The sequence below is a fragment of the Dicentrarchus labrax genome, unplaced genomic scaffold (assembly GCF_905237075.1).
Source record: "Dicentrarchus labrax unplaced genomic scaffold, dlabrax2021, whole genome shotgun sequence".
NCBI lineage: Eukaryota > Metazoa > Chordata > Actinopteri > Moronidae > Dicentrarchus > Dicentrarchus labrax.
Genome location: NW_026136724.1, coordinates 10,876,404 through 10,896,121, shown reverse-complemented (window position 1 = coordinate 10,896,121; position 19,718 = coordinate 10,876,404). Strand labels below are relative to the sequence as shown.

At 40.4% G+C, this 19,718-nt stretch overlaps 1 protein-coding gene across 10 annotated transcripts in view; it reads right to left on the bottom strand.

The window, feature by feature from the left end:
* Nucleotides 1-733: 733 nt before the first annotated feature.
* Nucleotides 734-19,718, bottom strand: part of nrcama (neuronal cell adhesion molecule a) — a 59,628-nt gene continuing 40,643 nt past the window's right edge. The window contains exons 4-32 of one of the 10 annotated variants that reach the window (XM_051392848.1): nt 19,600-19,617; nt 19,114-19,219; nt 18,461-18,654; nt 18,067-18,189; nt 17,696-17,866; nt 16,067-16,178; nt 15,705-15,889; nt 15,241-15,372; nt 14,877-15,020; nt 14,649-14,760; nt 14,327-14,493; nt 14,002-14,149; nt 13,779-13,903; nt 13,507-13,536; nt 12,732-12,833; nt 12,192-12,389; nt 12,028-12,098; nt 11,603-11,828; nt 10,979-11,094; nt 9,821-10,028; nt 9,060-9,182; nt 8,771-8,947; nt 8,485-8,517; nt 7,766-7,831; nt 7,025-7,147; nt 6,719-6,874; nt 6,139-6,270; nt 5,976-6,054; nt 734-4,446 (exon numbers count right to left, since the gene is read on the bottom strand). In XM_051392848.1, the coding sequence (XP_051248808.1) occupies nt 4,212-4,446; nt 5,976-6,054; nt 6,139-6,270; nt 6,719-6,874; nt 7,025-7,147; nt 7,766-7,831; nt 8,485-8,517; nt 8,771-8,947; nt 9,060-9,182; nt 9,821-10,028; nt 10,979-11,094; nt 11,603-11,828; nt 12,028-12,098; nt 12,192-12,389; nt 12,732-12,833; nt 13,507-13,536; nt 13,779-13,903; nt 14,002-14,149; nt 14,327-14,493; nt 14,649-14,760; nt 14,877-15,020; nt 15,241-15,372; nt 15,705-15,889; nt 16,067-16,178; nt 17,696-17,866; nt 18,067-18,189; nt 18,461-18,654; nt 19,114-19,219; nt 19,600-19,617 (3,812 nt within the window). In that variant the 3' untranslated portion in view covers nt 734-4,211. The remainder of the gene's footprint in view (nt 4,447-5,975; nt 6,055-6,138; nt 6,271-6,718; nt 6,875-7,024; nt 7,148-7,765; nt 7,832-8,484; nt 8,518-8,770; nt 8,948-9,059; nt 9,183-9,820; nt 10,029-10,978; nt 11,095-11,602; nt 11,829-12,027; nt 12,099-12,191; nt 12,390-12,731; nt 12,834-13,506; nt 13,537-13,778; nt 13,904-14,001; nt 14,150-14,326; nt 14,494-14,648; nt 14,761-14,876; nt 15,021-15,240; nt 15,373-15,704; nt 15,890-16,066; nt 16,179-17,695; nt 17,867-18,066; nt 18,190-18,460; nt 18,655-19,113; nt 19,220-19,599; nt 19,618-19,718) is intronic. The other 9 variants (XM_051392849.1, XM_051392850.1, XM_051392853.1 and 6 more) reach the window with 9 other exon arrangements.

Genomic DNA, 19,718 nt, shown 5'->3' with positions numbered 1-19,718 from the left:
AGAAATACAGTGAGTCTATGTACACGGACACACGCAATAGGTCTTAATGGGAATATTCAGGTGCATTAATATAGGCTTTAGTTAGGCTGTAGGAAGATGTAGGAAAGGTGCATAGACTCTATTGTCCATATCTTGCTCCCCAACATGTGCTCTGCATCCTAAATGACCTTCATATCAATTAATAATGAATGATTCCAGACACCAGCTGCGTGACTATATGTGATAGGAATTTATCCTCTACAATGAGACTCTTTGGAAAAAGATAGTTGCATGATGGTTATAAATAGTCCACCTTTGTGTTGAGACAATACACACATTAGGATTACATATATTTATTATTTATCTTAGCTTTTTTTTAATACTTTAAATCTCTTTTCTAATTCTTATTTGTGCATGTGACAAATACAAGTTTAGAATCTTCAGATTGACGTTTTAATCTTAAAAGCACTTAGATTTTGTGATTGGCTGTCCTCTCGGAAAGAAAACATAGAAACCATAGCAGAGCTCTTTCAAGAAGAATAAAAAACAGGCCCACTGCGCATGCACTAACACGGCAAATGCATGTTAATCTTCAATGGATTAACTTTTGGGGGTTTATATCTCTCCATGGCAAAAAAACCCATAAAAAACAATTCCCATTTTCATACACTGGGTGGAGCTACTCACACACACTTTAGTAGCCTATGTCGCACTGCATGCATGACCACAAAAAAAAAAAAAAAAAACATGACTGTTTTGAAATCCTGAAACCAACATTTATTTCATTTTTTTTAAACTTCATTTAAAATACAAAATATTTTGCAATATTATATTGTAGAGTAAACCATTTTGACAGCCTTTCATGCTTCTCGTATAGCTTCAACATTAACCAGAATGTCATATTATATCATATCATATACTGTATATCCTACTGTATGTTCACCAGTCACTAGAACATTGTTTCCAGGGTTTTCACACTCCGATGTGCCAGTCCGCTTATCTGTTCCATGCCGGCCATCCTTCTGTATGCTCCAAATTACAGTTTTGTTTTTTTTAGATGCACACTCTTAAAAAAGGATGTATTAGTGTCACCTGATGTCTAGTTTAGGACAACAGTTTTCAGTTTCCAGCCGTGTTCAGACACCAGATGTTGTTGTTGTAAACTAGACACGCAGAGGTGTGAGTGATACCTCTTGTTGAAGTGTGTACCTTTTTTATAAAAAAATACAGGAAAAAAAAGGTGCATGAACTGTCAGAGACAGAAACAATACAGGTGTCACAAGAGCTCAGTCACAAGTTAAATAATCTCCTTTGATACCTGATAGGCTAAACATTTGAGCTAGCAAATCCACCTGGCAAGTTAAAAAAAGAAAATATGAAAGAAATTAAAGAAATTTCACAGCAAATGAACGAGTGAAAACTGTAAATAGTCTCATCTCACACAACGCCCTCCTACCCATAATGCAGCAGGGTCAATTGAGGTCAAAGCTCTCACCTCTGACCTCAACACATCTACGCTCAATTCAAGCCATTATTTACAAAATACAACAAAAATATCTACACGTGAAAGCTGACACATCGCAAACCTAAAAACTTGATGCAAGTTATGATAAACCTAAGACGTGGAAATGTTCTCTGGAAAAAAAAAAAGTCTTGTATCTCCTGTTGAGAGCAGACTGCAGGACACACATCAGAATTAGACGGTTATCCATGGAAATTGAAAGCGGTAGTATACATCACGCACGCTGTAACACAGTAGCATGCATGTGCTGCACACACACACGCGCACACACACATACACACACTCATGCACCCAAACATTCACACACAAGCTTCATTCATTTACAGGAATATAAAACTCACTGAGTGCTGCGCTCAGAACGTGACAACATACACAGATATAAGGTTAAATGCATAAACCAAAGTCACCAGTGTGTTTTACCATTTGCAGTGAAACAAGCAATTATTTTCATTCACATAAACAGATACACTTGTTTCCACATTCAGTATTCATTACGCAAGTTTCCGACCCCTTAATTTCTAAGTGCTACCAGTAACAGTTAGTCCCGTTCTGATAATAGCCAGATGGTGAGTCTGGTTCCTGTTGGCAGTTACCTGGTGAGTAGGTTGGCAGTAGTTTAATGCTGCTGGGCAGCAGCTCCTCCTCAAGATGAATGTGTTAGGAGGACAATGTCTGAAATGAACACATGACGACATCTCACAAGGCGTCCATGCTCAGAAGTTTCCTACTCGCTTTAATATACCACACATTTCTTCAGTCTTTACCTCTTAGCCGGATAGGTCTGTTGCACGGGCTGATGATAACCGGGTGTATGATTGTCGACAAGGCCATAACAATAGCTGAAAATTATTCTTCACAACTAATGCCAGCGTACGACTGAAAAAGGTCATTTTGGAATCAATTTCTAGAATTTCCTGTTGAAAACTATTGAAAGACTCAACGAGGCCATTTAAAGTTAATGTTTTGCAATCCTCAATGACCACATAGCTCACAATAAAGGGTCGTACTGTTAATGAACAAAATTCTTCAACATCAGCGGAACCCCTTAGAGCTTATTTTTTGTTTAATGTACTCTTGAATACTCGCATAGCCTTCAAAGTTGTCGTTAGATTAAGATGGGATACTATTCTGTATGTACTGTATTGATGGACTATATAAACTGCACTGAGCCCAGGTGTGTCCTGTATATGAAGAGGGATGTAATTCTATGGATGTAAGTCACTGTTCTCTACAAAGGCACTAGAAACCGTGCTGAGAGGTTCTTGATCATCGACATCTAAATATCCAGAAACTACAGTGTCTACTGTCAGTAAACCTCTACATGTAACGTCTTATTCTGTCTGTTCTGCCATCAAACACAGCAGATAGGTGGAAATGCTATCGAAAACAAGGTCGGGGCAGCGGTTAGTTCTGCCAATACCATAACCTAAAAACAAATATCTGCACAGTGGCCACGATTTGGGGTGGAAACACTTGACAATGACACTGGATCACACCTCCACTTGTGTTAAGTTAGTGCTCAGTAACAAGAAGCATAGGCTTGGTGTAAAAGGAACAGATCGGGGAAAGAAAAGCAAAAAAAAAAAAAAAAATGCAAGCAAAGAACAAGTTTGAGAAAACACGAGGCTAGAAACGGGCCGATTGGAAAAGGATGTGGGAGTTCTGGCTGGCTGGTAGGTGTGATAAGGAATGACCAAACGCTGAGTTCAAAGTGGTTCTAGCCAGGTTTTCCAATGACTACAAAGGGACATCCCTGACCTCGAAATATAGCTTTCTTCTTATTCTATTACATATGTACAAACAGTTCATCTGTCTCAAAAAGACATATGCTAGCTTCTACTTTGAGTCACATTTCACAGCAGTGTCCATAAAGACACTGCTGCCATTTTTTCTATATATCATACGCCACTGAACACTTGAAAAAACAAACAAAACAATAAAAGAGGCATAATCCAGTCACTAGTAGGCGTGCACCATATACAGTCTCACACAGATCACCTCTGCAACAACTGACACGAGGATGGTAAAATGCTTAATAGAATCATGATTTACTCCATGCAGGTGTTCATGAGTGTGATTCAATGCATATTTGCCTGCCTGCGGGTCGTGTACTGTACTTTGATAAAATATATATTTGGATACATCATGTTTAGTATGTTTGCAAAGGAGATCAAATGCCAATAACACACACACACACACACACACACACACACACACACACACACACACACACACACACACACACACACACACACACACACACACACACACACACACACACACACACACACACGGCCACTTCTGCTCAGTCTGAGTGGTACAACTCTTCTGGTACATTCCTTCTGCTTTTCTATATTGCTTCCTCTCTCCTTCTCAGAGTCCTTGCATCCCTCATTTCACACCTTCTTTCAATGCTCATGGGTGGGGAGATGTGGTGTCGGTCTTTGCCATGTTGAGTGTGTGTTGATCAGAGGAGGTCACAGTGTGACAGGGGCTGGCGGGTGTGGAGATGAGGGCGTTATCAGCAGTCTTGATGACAGGTAGCCATGGGGATGGCCACCGAAGTGACAGCCACCATGGTGAGAGTAGGTGTCCACAACGACTGTCACCTTAGCAACTGTCACCGCAGAGACAGTCCCCATGGTCACATTTGCCAGGGTGACAAGGCGTGGGCCATAGCAACCATCCCAGCCAGGCCGCGGCCCCTTTGTTAGACAAACGAGTTCATGGCGTTGACAGGCGATGGGGCCTCCGAACTCTCGTTGCCTTCGTGCGTGTCTTTCTCTTTCTTGCCGCTGTACTGGCCGATGAAGGAGCCGTCCTCATTGAACTGTCCGTCCCCGCCCTCCCCGTAGTCCACCAGGCTGTCGTCGCTCTCGTCACGGCGCACTGTCCCATTGGACGGCGTCCGACTGCCCTTCAGCGGCTTGTGGTCCTCTGTGTCACTATAAAAGGGTAGGAAAAGGTTGGAAGGAAGGTTATTGAGAAAACAATTTAGGCAGTTTATTGAACTTTTTCTGCAGTGGTTAGAAACCCTGGTGCCACAGAGGACAGGCTATTATCCAAGCATTAGCATTTTACATGAGTAATCTGGCTTTCCCACCCACACAAAGGCCACATATAATAAACACATATATTGCTGTTGTGTTTTGTACACAGTTGGGCTCAAGTGTAGCACCAATGTGCTTGAAGTGCCCCTGTGCCATAGGCCAACAGATACACAACTGCTTACTATATATAAAGTGTTATTATAATGCACAACGGCCAAACAATGGAATGCCTAAAACATAGCTATAGCATTTTATAGTATTATCTATAGTGTTAGTGCTGTTTTAAGCCTGGGTGCAGTTTTAGGGTTAGTGACCACTGCTAAAGGGGATTTTGCAAATGCGTGCTGTTCAGTCTCTTGCAATACCTTTATGTACAATATTTGGAATAAAATCAACCAATATGCTTTCAGTTTACATGCAATAATCAAAAATGCACTTTCCTCCCCAGAGATACAACCTGTTACCATCTGTCAGTATGTTCATTTGGTCTAAAAAACGTATAATTCCTGTTAATACTATGCAAGCTCTACAATCTCAATCTCAAACATTTTGACTCCATTTTCAAGCTCAATGCATTTGCATCTTAAAAATTAAATGAAGCTAGAAGCAGTACTTTTAAATGTTACATTTTAGTGTTAATGTCATGACTGTGGTTATGGTTTTGACTATGCCAATGAGAATGATGACATAGTAAAACCAGATCAGTTGATGTGCTTTCTCCTTGCTTTTAGTTGCACCAAAGTCAGAAACATTGCTTGCATGCATGGCGTTTTTATGCCACATCTTGTCTTACCTCTCCATAGACCTAAACTCGCAAAAAAACAAAGATAAGAATGGAAGGACATATGAAAAGCAATTCATGAGCCACAATGAGTGTCTTTTATGCACTTTAGACACAGACATGACAAAGCATGCATATGGAAACATTTAAAGCACAATGATATCCATATTAAGTTATTACATAGTTCATTCAAAGCAACTACTTTTTACCAACTTTTAGGCCTCCAAAATCCTGAGTAGCCTTCTAGATTTTCTAGAATTCTAGATATATTCCTACAAAAATGTGGAAATGTGATGGAAAACTGTCAAATGTGATGGAATTTGTTTTACAATCTTTTTGAGAACAGTTACAAAGTGACTCAGCCAGAGATTAGATTACTTGTTATGCATTATATAAAGCTGTTGATTAGATGGCCAGTGTGCAGGTGAGTTGGTCATTATAGGAATCAACAGTAGTGCAGATCTTTTCCTTGCCTCTATGGAGTGTTTGGTAATGAAGTCTGGTGGGGAGAGTGTCTCTGCAGCCTGGTAAAATGTTCTACATACAGACAGGCAAGTCAGGACACAATGAATGAAAAAAGAAATCTTACACACACTACTGTATGGTGTGGTCCTATCTTAGCCTTTACTGTCTGATCTCTCACCTGTACTCTCCAAACGTCCCATCATCCTCCTTCATGGGCTGAATCTCGGGGTCTTGGTGAGCATCTTCTTTCTCTTTCACTGAAGATTACACAGTTTATTTCCTCAATATTTCATCCACACATGTCAATACACTTAAATTTACTGTGAAAATGTGCACATTACCAGGGTATTTGCCACCCTTGTTCCTCTTGATGAAGCACACTATGAGAAGGACCAAGATGAGGAGAGCGATGGCACACATCAGTCCAATAAACCATCCCTGGGTGGCAATGTCGACCTGCCGGCTGGGTACAGCTGAACACACAGATAGTGAGGAAAGATGAGACAAATTGTAAGCAATAGCTTTCAAACCAAATCTCAATCCAAGTTGCTAAAAAAGAGTGTAGTCTGTTTTCTTCATGCTGAGCAACACTGAAATTAACAGATGCTGTAAACACAAATGAAATTTTAAAATGGGTTAATATGGAATGATGAGCTGCTGTAAACATGACAAAAACAAACAAAAGCCACAACAGTAAAATAATGGACCTCTTAGTAATGGTTTTAATTGACATGCATTAGACCAACTTTATGGCGACATGCTGGTACACTAACTAGCAAACTAACTACCGTACATTCACATCTGAATGTAGCATCGTATGTCTGATAATGAGACAGTGCTTAAACAGAGAGGGGATGAGAAAATGACACGGGCAAAATTAAACAACACAAAGACCATCTATCCTGAGGCATGCCGCCTCACCTGGCACCGCAACCAACACTTCCCCTGTGCTGTGGACCGTCGGGTCAGCCGGGTCTCTAGCTACCACGCGCACTCTATAGGATGTCCCCGGCTTTAAACCTTTTATCATATGCCAGTGTGAACCGTTTACCAACTCCTTTTTCCAGTCCTCTTTACCTAGAATTGGTGTAGTGGATGGAGACGAATTAGATTCAGGGACCTATTTTCAGGGACAGTATTTATGATCAGACTGATTCAATTACAGACAGCCAATCACTGCATGCACTGATGTTTTAAGATGACTGCAAATACAAAGTGAAGCCTTACTGTTTTCTACAATATATTCCACATATACATTCTTATGGTGTCCAAAGTAATCCCAACTGATCACTGCACCGTCCTCCGACACAGATGTGTTAACTGTGCCAAATGCAGGGCCTATAGGTGCCACTGAGCACACAAGAGAAAAAAAAATAAAAATCAAGGGCTTTAATTCAAACCTTCCCAGCTCATTAAAATACCTTAATATGAAATAACCTTTGAAATACTGATAGGCAGCTTAAGTACAGGAGTAGAAATAACATTCTAAAGAAATAATCATACAATATTCCAGTATTCAGGATAAAGTTGGTGCCTACAAATCTACTACATTCAGGTAACATCTGGCTGTTTCTGTCCCACTTAGTATGTTAGTTTTAGAAAAATGTCCCACTATACAATACATGGCAACACTGCTTTTGTAATGTGAGAAAAACACAAACTCAGAATAGTGTAGTGAATAAAATCCTGCCACCACATAGAAACAGGTCGGTTATATAGTTGCTAAAAATGGTCATCTCAGTGAGGCCATATTAGTCTTTTAAAAGAAATCAAACGAGTCAGTTAGGTGAGAGAAATATAGAATAGACATCTACTTTACTGAACTTTTAAAAAGTTGATTAAAGCCAATAATGAAGCTATTATTTGAAAAGAACCAACTCCTTTGCTGAGATTGACCATTTTTTGCAGGGCAGAGCAATATGTGCAGATATTTGGGGTAGAGGGGGGACACAGGGAGTGCGCTTGTACCCTTGTGAAACGGGGGAGGCGGAGACTGAGTGATGGGGGAGGTTGGGTGAGGGGGCTCTGTGGGGCCTGAAAGAACATGGAAAAAGTGAGACAACACATATACACACCACAATAGTCGCCATACAGTAAAAACTGAATAGCCTCCATTTTACAGAGAAAGTTGCATGCCGAGTAAAAACATGTTGCAACACCTCTCAATCCTGAGATTCTGAGTTAAGTTCAGAGTCTAAATAAACTGACCAACTCTGAATCACAGCAATACGGCACACAGTATTTAAATCAAATTCTAGTTACGTACATACACATACATAAGTTTATCAGTAGCTATATATAAACTGTGTTAGTACTGGACTGAAACATACGCATTCACAAGCATCATGCCCGAGGCTTCAAATGAAAATATGTTCATTTGAAGAAAGCAAATACAAGGAGGTGAATACTGCAAGCACAGCTAATTTACAAAACCAGAGATTTTAAACTATGTTGCAGTAAGAGCAACCTATTCTCTCAAAACAGGACACAAGCATGGTTGCTTGCAGATGCCATGGAAGTCTGTCACACTTAAACCCTATTTATTTACACAGGAAGTTTTCAGACATGCTAACTTAGTAACATGCAGGGGCAATTAAACAAAAGGTAACATCTAAGCTCTTTTTCTGTTTCTAATATCTGATGGTAAGGATAACATGCAGGTGCTTCCAGTGGCAAACTTGGGTTACCTTTGCCCGCCTCTACAGTGGGCTGAGTACGAACTTCAGAAGAAAGAAGAAAAACAGAGAAAGAGATAGAGGGGGTGTAAGGTGTGGAATGCGGTAGGAGCTCATGGTTGTACTTTTAAACTCACAGGAATCCCCAATATCTGTCAGGGCACTGTGATTCTGACCCTTGCCCTCCACATTCTGTTGGCTTAAATGCCACCGATATAGGACTTTGACCTTTTCTTCCTATTGTATGCATGTAATTTGCTACATATGAAGCTAAATGGCTACCGTGTAAATAACTCACTTGTGTCCATAGCTGTGAAGGACTCCTCGGTGATGGTGGGGCCAGAGCCCTTGATTGTCTTTGCATTTAAGGTAAACCTGTAGAGCATGCTGGAATTCAGGTTGTCCAAGGTAAAGGTGGTCTCGTTGGCTAGGAAGTTCTTGACCTTAACTGGTCCCAGTTCATTGGTATTGTTGACTGCAGTGATACGGAGAAACGGTGAATAAGTCAAAAGTAGAAAAGGCTGATGTTAGAAATGTACAATGCATAGAACACAACAGGCAGCGTGTCAGGCAGCTGGTAAGTCTACCTGGTTGGTATTTCAGTATGTATCCAGCAAGACGTCCATTGTTTTTCATTGGTGGGCCCCATTCAAGAGTGAGAGAGTCCAAACCAGGGTTTATGACATTCAGAAAAGCAGGAGGCCCTGGGACTGAAAACAAAAACCCACAACCACTGTCAGGATCAGAACGTTGCACAGGACCCATTCTAGGGATGTTTATATATAGTATATTATTTTTATTCAAATTTCTTAATGCTTTGGGAATATTGTCGTTGATGCATTCTCCATATTTTATTAGCATAAGATAGTGGCTATGGAGCACAACACGGACCGTATGAGCGGTAGGCCACTTTGTTGCTAGGGTGTTCCATGAGGTTTCATGGGGGTAACATGATGGGTTGCAAGGGTGTAGCTATAGGTTTTTTGGGTTGTTTTCATGGATGCTCTGGGTGGTTTCTAGGATAGATTGGGGGTTGTTATGGTGAATTTGAGCAACACAGCTAGGTTGTTGTCATAGTAGTCGTAACAGCAGCTGTAGTATTCGTAGTATCAACAAATAGAGGCTGATGTAGTGCAATCAAATTCAAAGTGATGACCTAATTAATATCTTAAAGTACTTTTCCCAAAAATTTTCCAAAGACTTCCAAAACTGAGCGGGGGATTATTCTGCCAGAAGAATTACATGAAAGGTGACATGGTGACCTTTAACATAAGATCATCCATTGTCTATATGCATGATGCTCTAGGCCAGTAGAACTACCATGTCAGCCAACATTAGCTATACACACCTCCTTCAGGTGTCTCGAACCTCTTGCTGGGGCTAGGAGGCCCTTCTCCTTTGTTATTAAGGACCCTGATGGAGAGGTTGTAGAGGCTGTAAGGCTCGAGGCCTGGCAGACGTCCCTCGCTACGATTCCCACTAAATGTCAAAACCTGCTCCTGCTGCTCCGTCTCCACCTCTGTCTCATGCACGCCCCGCTCGCGACGGTAGTATACCTAGAGGAAAGACACCAGGAGTTAATACTTACATTAGTCTGATGTGCACAATAGTTCTGTTTTTCCCTCATCATCATGGTGAGGGTACCATGCACACATGCAGATAGGCTTATGGTAAAAAGCTTGGCTTGAGAGAGCCTTTCAAACAGAACCTGTTTCATAATGTCAACCTACACATAGTGTGATTACATTAATTCAAGCTTGATTAAGCTAAACATGTAAAATAAAAGACAATAATAATTAGTTATTAATAATATAATATAATATATATATTTATTCCAGGTCCTGAAAATGACATGACATCCAACATGCCATTAAACAACTTTGAATTAACAAATAATAAATAATAGTAACAATTCTCAAACACTTTAAGGCAACAAGAGAGACAGCAAAGAAATCTCAGGGGTTCCTAAAAAACAGAGTTTCGGGCTGACTATGTCTCATAGTGTGAGGTCAGAATGCCCCTGGGTGAGCAGTTCCACATCTCTTATGCCTTCAAGAATGGGCGTCGTCACACCCTGATTGGCAAAGAGGGGGACCACAAGGCTGTTTTCCATGAATGAATGAATGAATGAATGAATGAATGACTGCTTCATTGCATTACTGCATAATGGTGTCTACATGGTGGAAACACTTTGATCAACATTCAAGTTGGTGGACTGCCCCTTTCAATACATGGATTTCTTGGGGTCTGTTTCATTTCTTAAATGTTATTTATATGCCTTATATGATGAAAGCAAATGGTTGAAGTGCCTCTTTGACTATGAAGCTATAACCATGGATCAAACTTATTAGCTTTTTCAGTACACTTGAGCTGTACATTTTAAGTAGGCAATAACTTGCATACTGCAAGTATGTAAAGTCATACATTTGATACATTATGCCATTTCACTCTGACTTCTGTCTTCACAGTACAGCAGTAAACACTATTGGCATTTATGAAAGAATACCTTGTATCCCTGTAGTTTCCCTCTGACAGAGGGTAAAGCTACAGGCTCCCAGTGTACTTCTGCGAGTGTGCTGTTGTGAACCATGATCTGCACATTATCGGGAGCTGATGAAGGCACTGCAGAGCAATGAGAGAGAGAGCAGCAGTTAAAATATAGTGTCAAGTCACCACAGTAATGGAGTATTACATGTGTCTTCCAAAACAAATTATGAGAAAGACTTTTGTAATGAAGTCAAGTTTCTGAAAAGTATGTTAAAAATAATCAAATTCAGTGGTAAAAATGGTAATTGGGATCTTTCAATCACTACCCTGAGAAGCAAAATGGCAAGCTATGTTGACTGAACCCTCAAAAATATTCTCACATTCATAATGACTGGTATTGTACAGTGGTGCTAGTATCACCAGTCACACTGTGAATCAACACCCAGGTCTGCAGCTCTCAGCAGCTTTCAGTGCATCATTGAATTTATTTTTGCAAGCATTGTAAAATCCCAAAAGACCAAAGGTCTATGCAGAATTTTAAGAGCGAGAGAGTGTATTTCAACTAACTGTGACCAATAATGGCTAAATAAATGCTTTATAGATTTTTGAACCCTAAAAAGTAAATAATAATTAGTTCACTCACAGTCCTCTCCAGAGTATCCAATCACTGCTCCAGGCTCTGGCCCATAGCCATAATCATTCAAAGCTTGAACCTTGATCTCATAGGGCACATAGGTTGGAGTTCCAGACACAACAATCTGAGAAACGTTGGCCACAGTCCTTTCAATCCAATCCTCATCTGAGTCTTTCTGCCTCCACTGCACTTTGTACTGCAGACTGGGCCCATTAGCCTGAAATCCTGTCAGTGGCTGTACAGAGAATATTTATTTTTTTTAGATGCTGAAAAACGACACATATTAAAAATATGTACATACATATAGACTATGGTGAAATGTTTGCCAAGCCTTTAATTACACTGCATATGCTTCAAAATTAAACATTAACTAGAAATAAGTTCATAATCAGCCCACAATAAGTTATTTCCAATGTAACAAAATTATAGCTTACTGTCCAGGAGATAACTAAGTTGCCAGGCTCTATTCCTACTCCTTGAACATCTGATGGATTTTCATCAGGAGCTGGGAAAACCAAAAAATGATGGTTCAATCAGTGTATATATTTTTTAACATTTTACATATTGCAGGGTTTTTTTAAATGGAGGTTTTTATTACCTGCAGGGTTTGTTCTGTATTGGCTCGAAGGCAGGCTAGGCTCGCTGAAGCCAACGCGATTCTTAGCTAGGACTCTGAATGAGTAGTAGACGTATGGAGAGAGGTTTAACTGTGCGGTGGTGCCAGTACCATCAACCTCTGTCAGGTTGATCCAAACTCCTGGCTGGTGGAGCAGATCCTCATATTGAATCAGAAACTCTGGGGAAGAAAAAAAAATTCACAGAGTTTAAGAATTTCGTCGAAAGCAGCCACTGCGTCAAAGAAACAGGACAGAAAAGAAAAACATTTCTAATAGGTTAAGTAAAGTGTGTATATTTAGCCATGGTAACTCATTGCTCATCATGCCAACTACTATGTTCTTGTCTTGTTTATTTCCCCCAAACCTGGGGTCAGAGGATTCTGACTTAACAAGCTTTAAAGGTTGAAATTCATTGACTATAGTGTCTAAGTTCAAGTTCGGCAGTGGAAAAATGTAGTGTAGTGTAGTTCAATAAACTTGCTGCCAAACAACTAAAGCAGCAGCATTATAACATTTCATACTCTCTGTGGGACTGTTGTGTTCATCTCCAGGGATCCAGGTGAGCTGAACGCTCCTCTCTGTCTGGTCAGTCAGTTCCAGGTCAGTCGGAGGGTCAGGTTTCTCTGCAAACACAACAAGCAGACCAGAACCACAGAACAATGAAAACTCTTTCTGCTATTGATTACAGCTAGTCCTTGATACTATTTAGACTGAATATTTGACTCTGATGCATATTGTAGCTTTAGATCTAATTAAGGTAAAAAATGTGTAATTGAACAATGTGCTGAAATGCTTTGAAACTACTGTGGACAAACATATCACTGCCCTATGTTCAATTAACATTATTTCTTCGTATTTAGTAATTTGTCAAGAATACCTTGTTTCTTATGGTCCTATTAAAAAAGTGCAACATTATTTCATGCAATTAAACATGTTAAAACCAGGCACACCCACACAGGTGTTTTCCCTTCTGGCTGATTAGACCTCTGCAATCAATTACAGTCTGCACATGCCCACAAAGACCTGAGAAGAGGTCTAATCAGGCAGGGTAAGTGAAAACATATGTGTGGGTGAAGCATAGGTACACAGATACTGTGCATTTCACAATGAAATAAAAATTGTAAAATGCATACCTTATGTTACACAAAAATAAATGTATATCAAATTGTTCAATATGAAATAAAGCAAGAAACAATCAATATAAAATAAAATAAAAATACGGTGAAATGGATGCTGCCGGTTTTACAAAAAGGACTGATGGAGGCTACAAAATCCTAATCTATGGACATCGTTTACCGTAGACAATAGCTGGAGTAGGTGTAGCCTCTGAGACAGCGAGAAGCAAGAGTAAAGTACAAGAAGATATTAGATGTTAGTGACAGATATTAGAAACAGCAGGGAAATACTGTACTACAATACCATGTAATGTGACACTAAATTAGATTAGAACTCACACTCACTGTTGCTGAAGTTTGATAAAGATTTTTTTCAAATCAATAAAACAACGTCCGACATCTGACATCCTGCTGAGTGCAGAATCTTGAATGCATGTTCAACTGTGAACGTACCTACGACAGTCAGCATGGCACTGGCTGAGTCCTGGTCCAAGGTGGTGTTCATGATGCAGGTGTAGGTGCCCTCATCTCCATCTGTCACGTCTTTGATGATCAGACTTTCCATGTCCACCACAAACCTGATGGAGTATCACAGAGTGATAATGCATTTTTTTTTCTCTGAGCTTGCACAGAAGTGTTAAAATGAATTAATCTCTGAGTCTCAAGGTCATTATACCTCTCATCATCAGGCAGCTCTCCGTTGTCTTTGAGCCAAGTCATGGTGGGAATGAGGGATGGGTCGTGTTTGACTTTACACTCGAATTCGGCGCTCATTCCTCTCTGCACCACCTTGTACTCTGGCTGTTTCAGGATACGGGTGGGCTCTGGAAGATGGAGACAATGAGTTAATATTAAAAAATAATACAGCTTGATGGCCGCATGACCTAATGGCTATTGAGGTCTAAAATAGCATCTCTTTATGAGCTATAGTAGTATTTTTGACAGGCTAAAAGTTGAACCACCAGTCTCACTGTATTAGTTGTGACTGGTCCATATCTGACCTTTAACCTCCAGGTAGACATGATTCTCTTTGATCCCCAGGTTGTTGGTGGCAATGCAGGTGTACTTTCCACTGTTCAGAGGTTGGGCCACGTGGATCTCCAATGTACCATTCTCATGGATCACATAAGGGTCACCATTCTTAACGCTGGTCTGACTGTCTTTGAACCTGCATTGAAACAGAAAACATGGGTTTAGTACTTAATGGTGTTGTGCAGCAAAATCCATAAGGAAATGGCTAAACTGACAAAAAATATATTTTTTTCAACAAGGTTTTGAAATGTAATTATTCCAAATAAAAGTCACAGAAAACCTCAATCTTACCATGTGATGGTTGGTATTGGTGAGCCAAAGGAGGCGCAGTGAAGTAATGCAGGATTGTTGGTGATGACCTGGTACACTCGGTTGGGTGGAGTGAGCACCCTTGGTGGCTCAGCTATGGGAAGAATCACAATATTATCTAAATCAGCACTTACACACTGGCCTGTATATCCAAAATTTCCAATTCAATTTTGTTTACAGTTGCAACAAAACAGATTAAGTTTAACTCACCGAGAACATTGACAAAAGCATTTGCCAGCAGGTACCCAAATTCATTGGATGCATTACACTGGTAGACAGCACTGGAGCCTGACTGCACGTTGCTAAGAATCACAGTGTCGCCATCCACCTTCCGACCGGGGTCCTCCGGTGCATCTATTATAAGATGAGAGACAGGATATATTGTATACCTATCATTTTTCCGAGACGAGTTCTCCATCTCTGCATTATATTTTTTGGTTTGTAGAGATCAGCACATATGTGTAAAACTACAACATACTATAAAGTGGAAAAAAATACCGCTTGGTCAATTCTCACTACAATTCTGCTGCTGTAGTATATTCTGTTTTTGCAAGCACAGTCTAATTTTCCTTACTCTCTATAGGGACTCCATTGACAAACCAGCTGATCTTCGGTTTGGGTTCTCCATTGACTCGACAAGTCAGGATGCCAGTCTCATTCGGGGCGAGGATCAGGTTCCTGGGAGCGCTGACCCAGAAAGGGGCCGCTGTGGATGATAAACAGAAATAAAGAAGACAGAGTTAGATTTTTCAGAGAATTACTTTACTAAGCCATTTGATACATGACGTATAGGGATGCAGAAATATTTGCATCCATATGAATGTAAAATCAAAACATGTCAGTCAAAGGTGACTCAATTCTGAATTAAATTATATTCATATCAACATTGAATCTAATCACTCCCTGTGACTCCCTACAATTAGTTTACTTTCCAATTCCAAAACTACAGGCTACAACCCAATTCTGATGTAACAATATAATTAAATTACAGTGCATCATTAGAGTGAAACAAGAAAATAAGCAGGTTAAACTGTATACCTTTGACAGTGACCTTGATGACGTGGTGTGCAGTGCCAAGTTTGTTTGTGGCTGCACAGCGGTAGTCCCCTGCATCAGCTTCATTCACATCCGAAATCTTGAGTGTTTTCTGAAAGTTTTGAAAGGACGTCCTACTGCCCGGCAGCTCTCCTCCATCTTTCTGCCAGGAGATCTCTGGAGTGGGCCTGTCATAGTGACAATTACAACAAATTGTTTCTTTTTGTGCTATTTCTGCATTGTGTTTTTTGTGCCATCAAATACTTGTTTAATGAATACCCTGACAGTTTCTTATTAAGAACATTCTTGTATGATACAATTTCCATGTAGATTATAGATACAAGTTACAGCAGGTGTCTACTTACAAGCCCTCAGCAATGCATTCCAGCTCCAGAATCTCCCCTCTCAGAACCATCTTGTTGCTGGTGGTGCCCAGAGGCATCATGAAACCGGGGCGATGCTCCCCCTCTGGGCTGTCTGAACACATGAGGACATACGATCAAATAAGACCCAGAGATATTAGACTTGAAGGTTCCTCTTACCACAGGTGTTACCCCCAAAGGAGTTGGGTGACACCATGAGTTCAGAGGGTGTTTCATATTCTCATGGAGGGAGTAGGTGGTAGAAATATATACGGTCAAATGAAGAGTCACAGTGTGATTTGGCATGAAGTCCATTAAAGGGATAGTGAATGAGTGATGACTCAACACAAAGTAACAGCAGTTTTCTTCTTAATACCTCATCACATATGAGCAGAAGCTCAGAATCAGAGAGCAAGAGGAAGTGGAGGAGTAGCTGTCAGTTCATTGCTATGGCAACACAGGGGTTCTTGGCAAAAAGCAACCCCCCAGCTTTACACATCCCTCAAGTTTTTAATGGAAGCATCTAGACTTCTTTAATGTTCCTTGAACAAGGTCAGCAATGCCATGTTAGAATAATAATGTGTTGTATCATGCTTCATATGGGGTCATGGTGGGTAATCACTGAGGGTGCGCTTGATTGCGCAGATCATGACATCAGTCTGAATTGCGTATGCATATTTATGATTCCAGGAGAGATGCAGTTAGCTGACATTTAATGTTGTGCATGCTCAGCCTTAAACCATCTTAGGCTTTATGGTATTAGCATACAGAGACAATAATGGTTATTGGTATTTTGCCATGTAATAAGTATCATGCATTATAGTCAGGTCATTTTGATTTATATTGACAAAAATCCCTCTCTATCCTTAGACCCTCAATTTGCATAAGTAAATACTCCACAAAAAGACTGACAAGATAATAATGTTGAGTTTGTTAATAAAGTCACCAAGGAAGGGACTGAGGCAACAATTAAAGGTGTATGTTGGGTATGGTTAGGTCAGGGAGTAAAAACAGGGCTGGGTTTACACTGAGGGGGCTGAATGGGAATAAACCAGCAGCACTCACCACTATAGAAATCAGTGATATTGTATAAAGCAGCCACAGTCTCATTCATTGTTTCCACTGTAATATAACAGAAAAGCATAAGCATGCAAAACTAGGAAAGAAAACAGGAAATGCTTTACTTTACAATGGCTTTTTTTTTGCAGTGTATCAACCAATGCATTAGCTTGTGGAAAATGCATTGTGAGTACAGAATAATATTGTGTTGCAAAAACTCACACATACAGACACATTGTGGGAATAACAGTTCAGAGATATGGCCATTGTAAAATCAAATGTTGCTAGAAGCCCTTTAAGCTCAGAAAAGGTTGACTACAGAACGGCAAAAAAATCATCAAGGCTAAGACAGATTTGCATAAGCAGCATATGGTGTTGAAACAGGAGCAACACAAGATCTCATTGATCCTACAATGTAGTGAAAACATGTAGAAATGCAAGAAAGAAAATTAAAAGTGACTGTAAAAGGGGAAAAAAATCATAAGATTAAACTCAAAAGATCTTTTCAGCTAGAAGCATGGTTTAACCAGATACAATTTAAATCCTGGAAGATCATTGATTGTCCTGACTTACTGTCCAGCACGGTGACTGAGATAGGCTGTTTCTGCTGGATGGTTTGAGTGTGAGGGAAGCGGGCATAACAGATGTAGTCAGGCCTGCTGTCTTCTGGGAGAACATTTGAAAAGTACAAGTCCCCATTCAGAGCCTGGGACACTCTTTTATCCAGCGGTAACCTCTGGAAGTCTGAAGGACAGGGAGAGGCGGAGTTAAACATGAAAACAAAGAAAAACATGTCTGCATCAGTATATGGTTTCTTGGGGTCCATCAGGACTATATTCCATCAATTATCTCCTTCTGTGTTTGTCTGGCATTGCTCTTTTGAATGTGAAATGCTTATGTCCTTGTACAATGTGTGCAGATGTGTATATATGCAAATGACTCACTGTTATCCATCCAGAAGATGACAGGAGGGGGCAGCCCTGCAGGGGGTCGGCACTGCAGCACTAGGGAGACCCCCATCTGCACCACGATGGCCTCATTTCTCTCCTTCGACCACAAGGGGGACCCTGCGAGTCACATAAACATCAAACAAAGGTACTGCAGGCTTCCCATAGCTTCACAGCCATATGGATCACATTTATTCATATTCACAAAAGTGATAAGATTGAGCATTTTGAGGATGCTGGAAACTAGGAATCAATTATTTTGTTTGAAGAGTTAAATTCCAACATTAAGTCCAACATTAAATATAAAAAATAACTTATACTGTAGTTGGGGCTAAAGTCTTTAGAATCTTTTGGGGAAAAAACAACATAAATAATGTAATTGAAGTCTTACTGGACTGTCTGATGACAATACTGTTGGCTACAGCTGTGCCGTGCTCGTTGTGTGCTGTGCACTGGTATGTTCCTTCATAAGCCTCAGCCTTTTCCCCGCTGATGTCAATGACCAGAGTTCCTGAACCGGGCTTCATCAGGACTTTGGAGTCTTTTTCTACATCAAAGTGGGTCCCATTTCTTGTCCATGAAAAGCTAGGATCAATGACAAAAACAATTATCACTGTATTGTAAAACACACAGCATATTCAAATCATCATGATGCATTGTGGTCCGTTCATGCTGACTGATTTGAATCATTCATTGCTGGGTGTTTGGCAGGTTCTAAATCATTTGACTCAGAGGCCGGTGGCAAATCTAAACTGTGTATAATTCACTCTGCTAGGTGTGTTTCTCAAGTGGTCTCCATGACAACAGTTGCTATGGTGATTCATATTTCCACACCACTCCAGGTTAAGCTGCCCTCAGAAACACATGTATGGTTTCACATAGAGACCCATAAAGCTAAATGGAAATGAGTTTGACGAACAGGTTGTACCTTACCTTACCTAGACCATGTCATTATTTTATGAGTTTTTGTCCTTCAAACTTTTTGTCTGTTGCACATGTTCTGATAAACAAGCATCGATGTGGTGGGAGGAGCGATCGCCTCACCTGGGATGAGGCTTCCCCTTGGCCTCACAGTGGATGACAATGTTCTCCCGCGGATCAAAGATGTAATCCTTTGGGGACTGTAGCGTTATGGTGGGGGGTTGGGGTACTGGAGAAACATGAATAGAAGCAAAGGTTCAGATACATATAATGACATGTAAACATAGTACACTGGGGCTTATAGAATCAAGGATATGCAAGCAACATGCAGCAAGCATTCAGTTAAACTTGACAATCAAGTGTAACACCATCTGGAGCTGCAAACAAAAGCCACAACAAGTATCTAATCTCATAAGAACTTACAGTTCCATGAACTGACAGTAAACCAAGCGCCACTCCAAAACAAGCAAGTCACTTCACACAGTAACAGCGTTGAGATAACTGCATGCACATCTAACATTGCTAGAATCCACACAAAAGCAAGTCTCAATAAGTTTTAACAGCAAAAACTCAACACTAGACGTCACAGCAGTGTTTGTGGCAACTTACATCCTTCCAGTACTTTAGCTTTTTGTCCACCATGACACGCCGTACCACAGTGATAGAATATTGAGGAAAGGTGTTAGTTTTTGCAAGGAGTAAACCACAGGTTCAGGTGAAATAGTCGC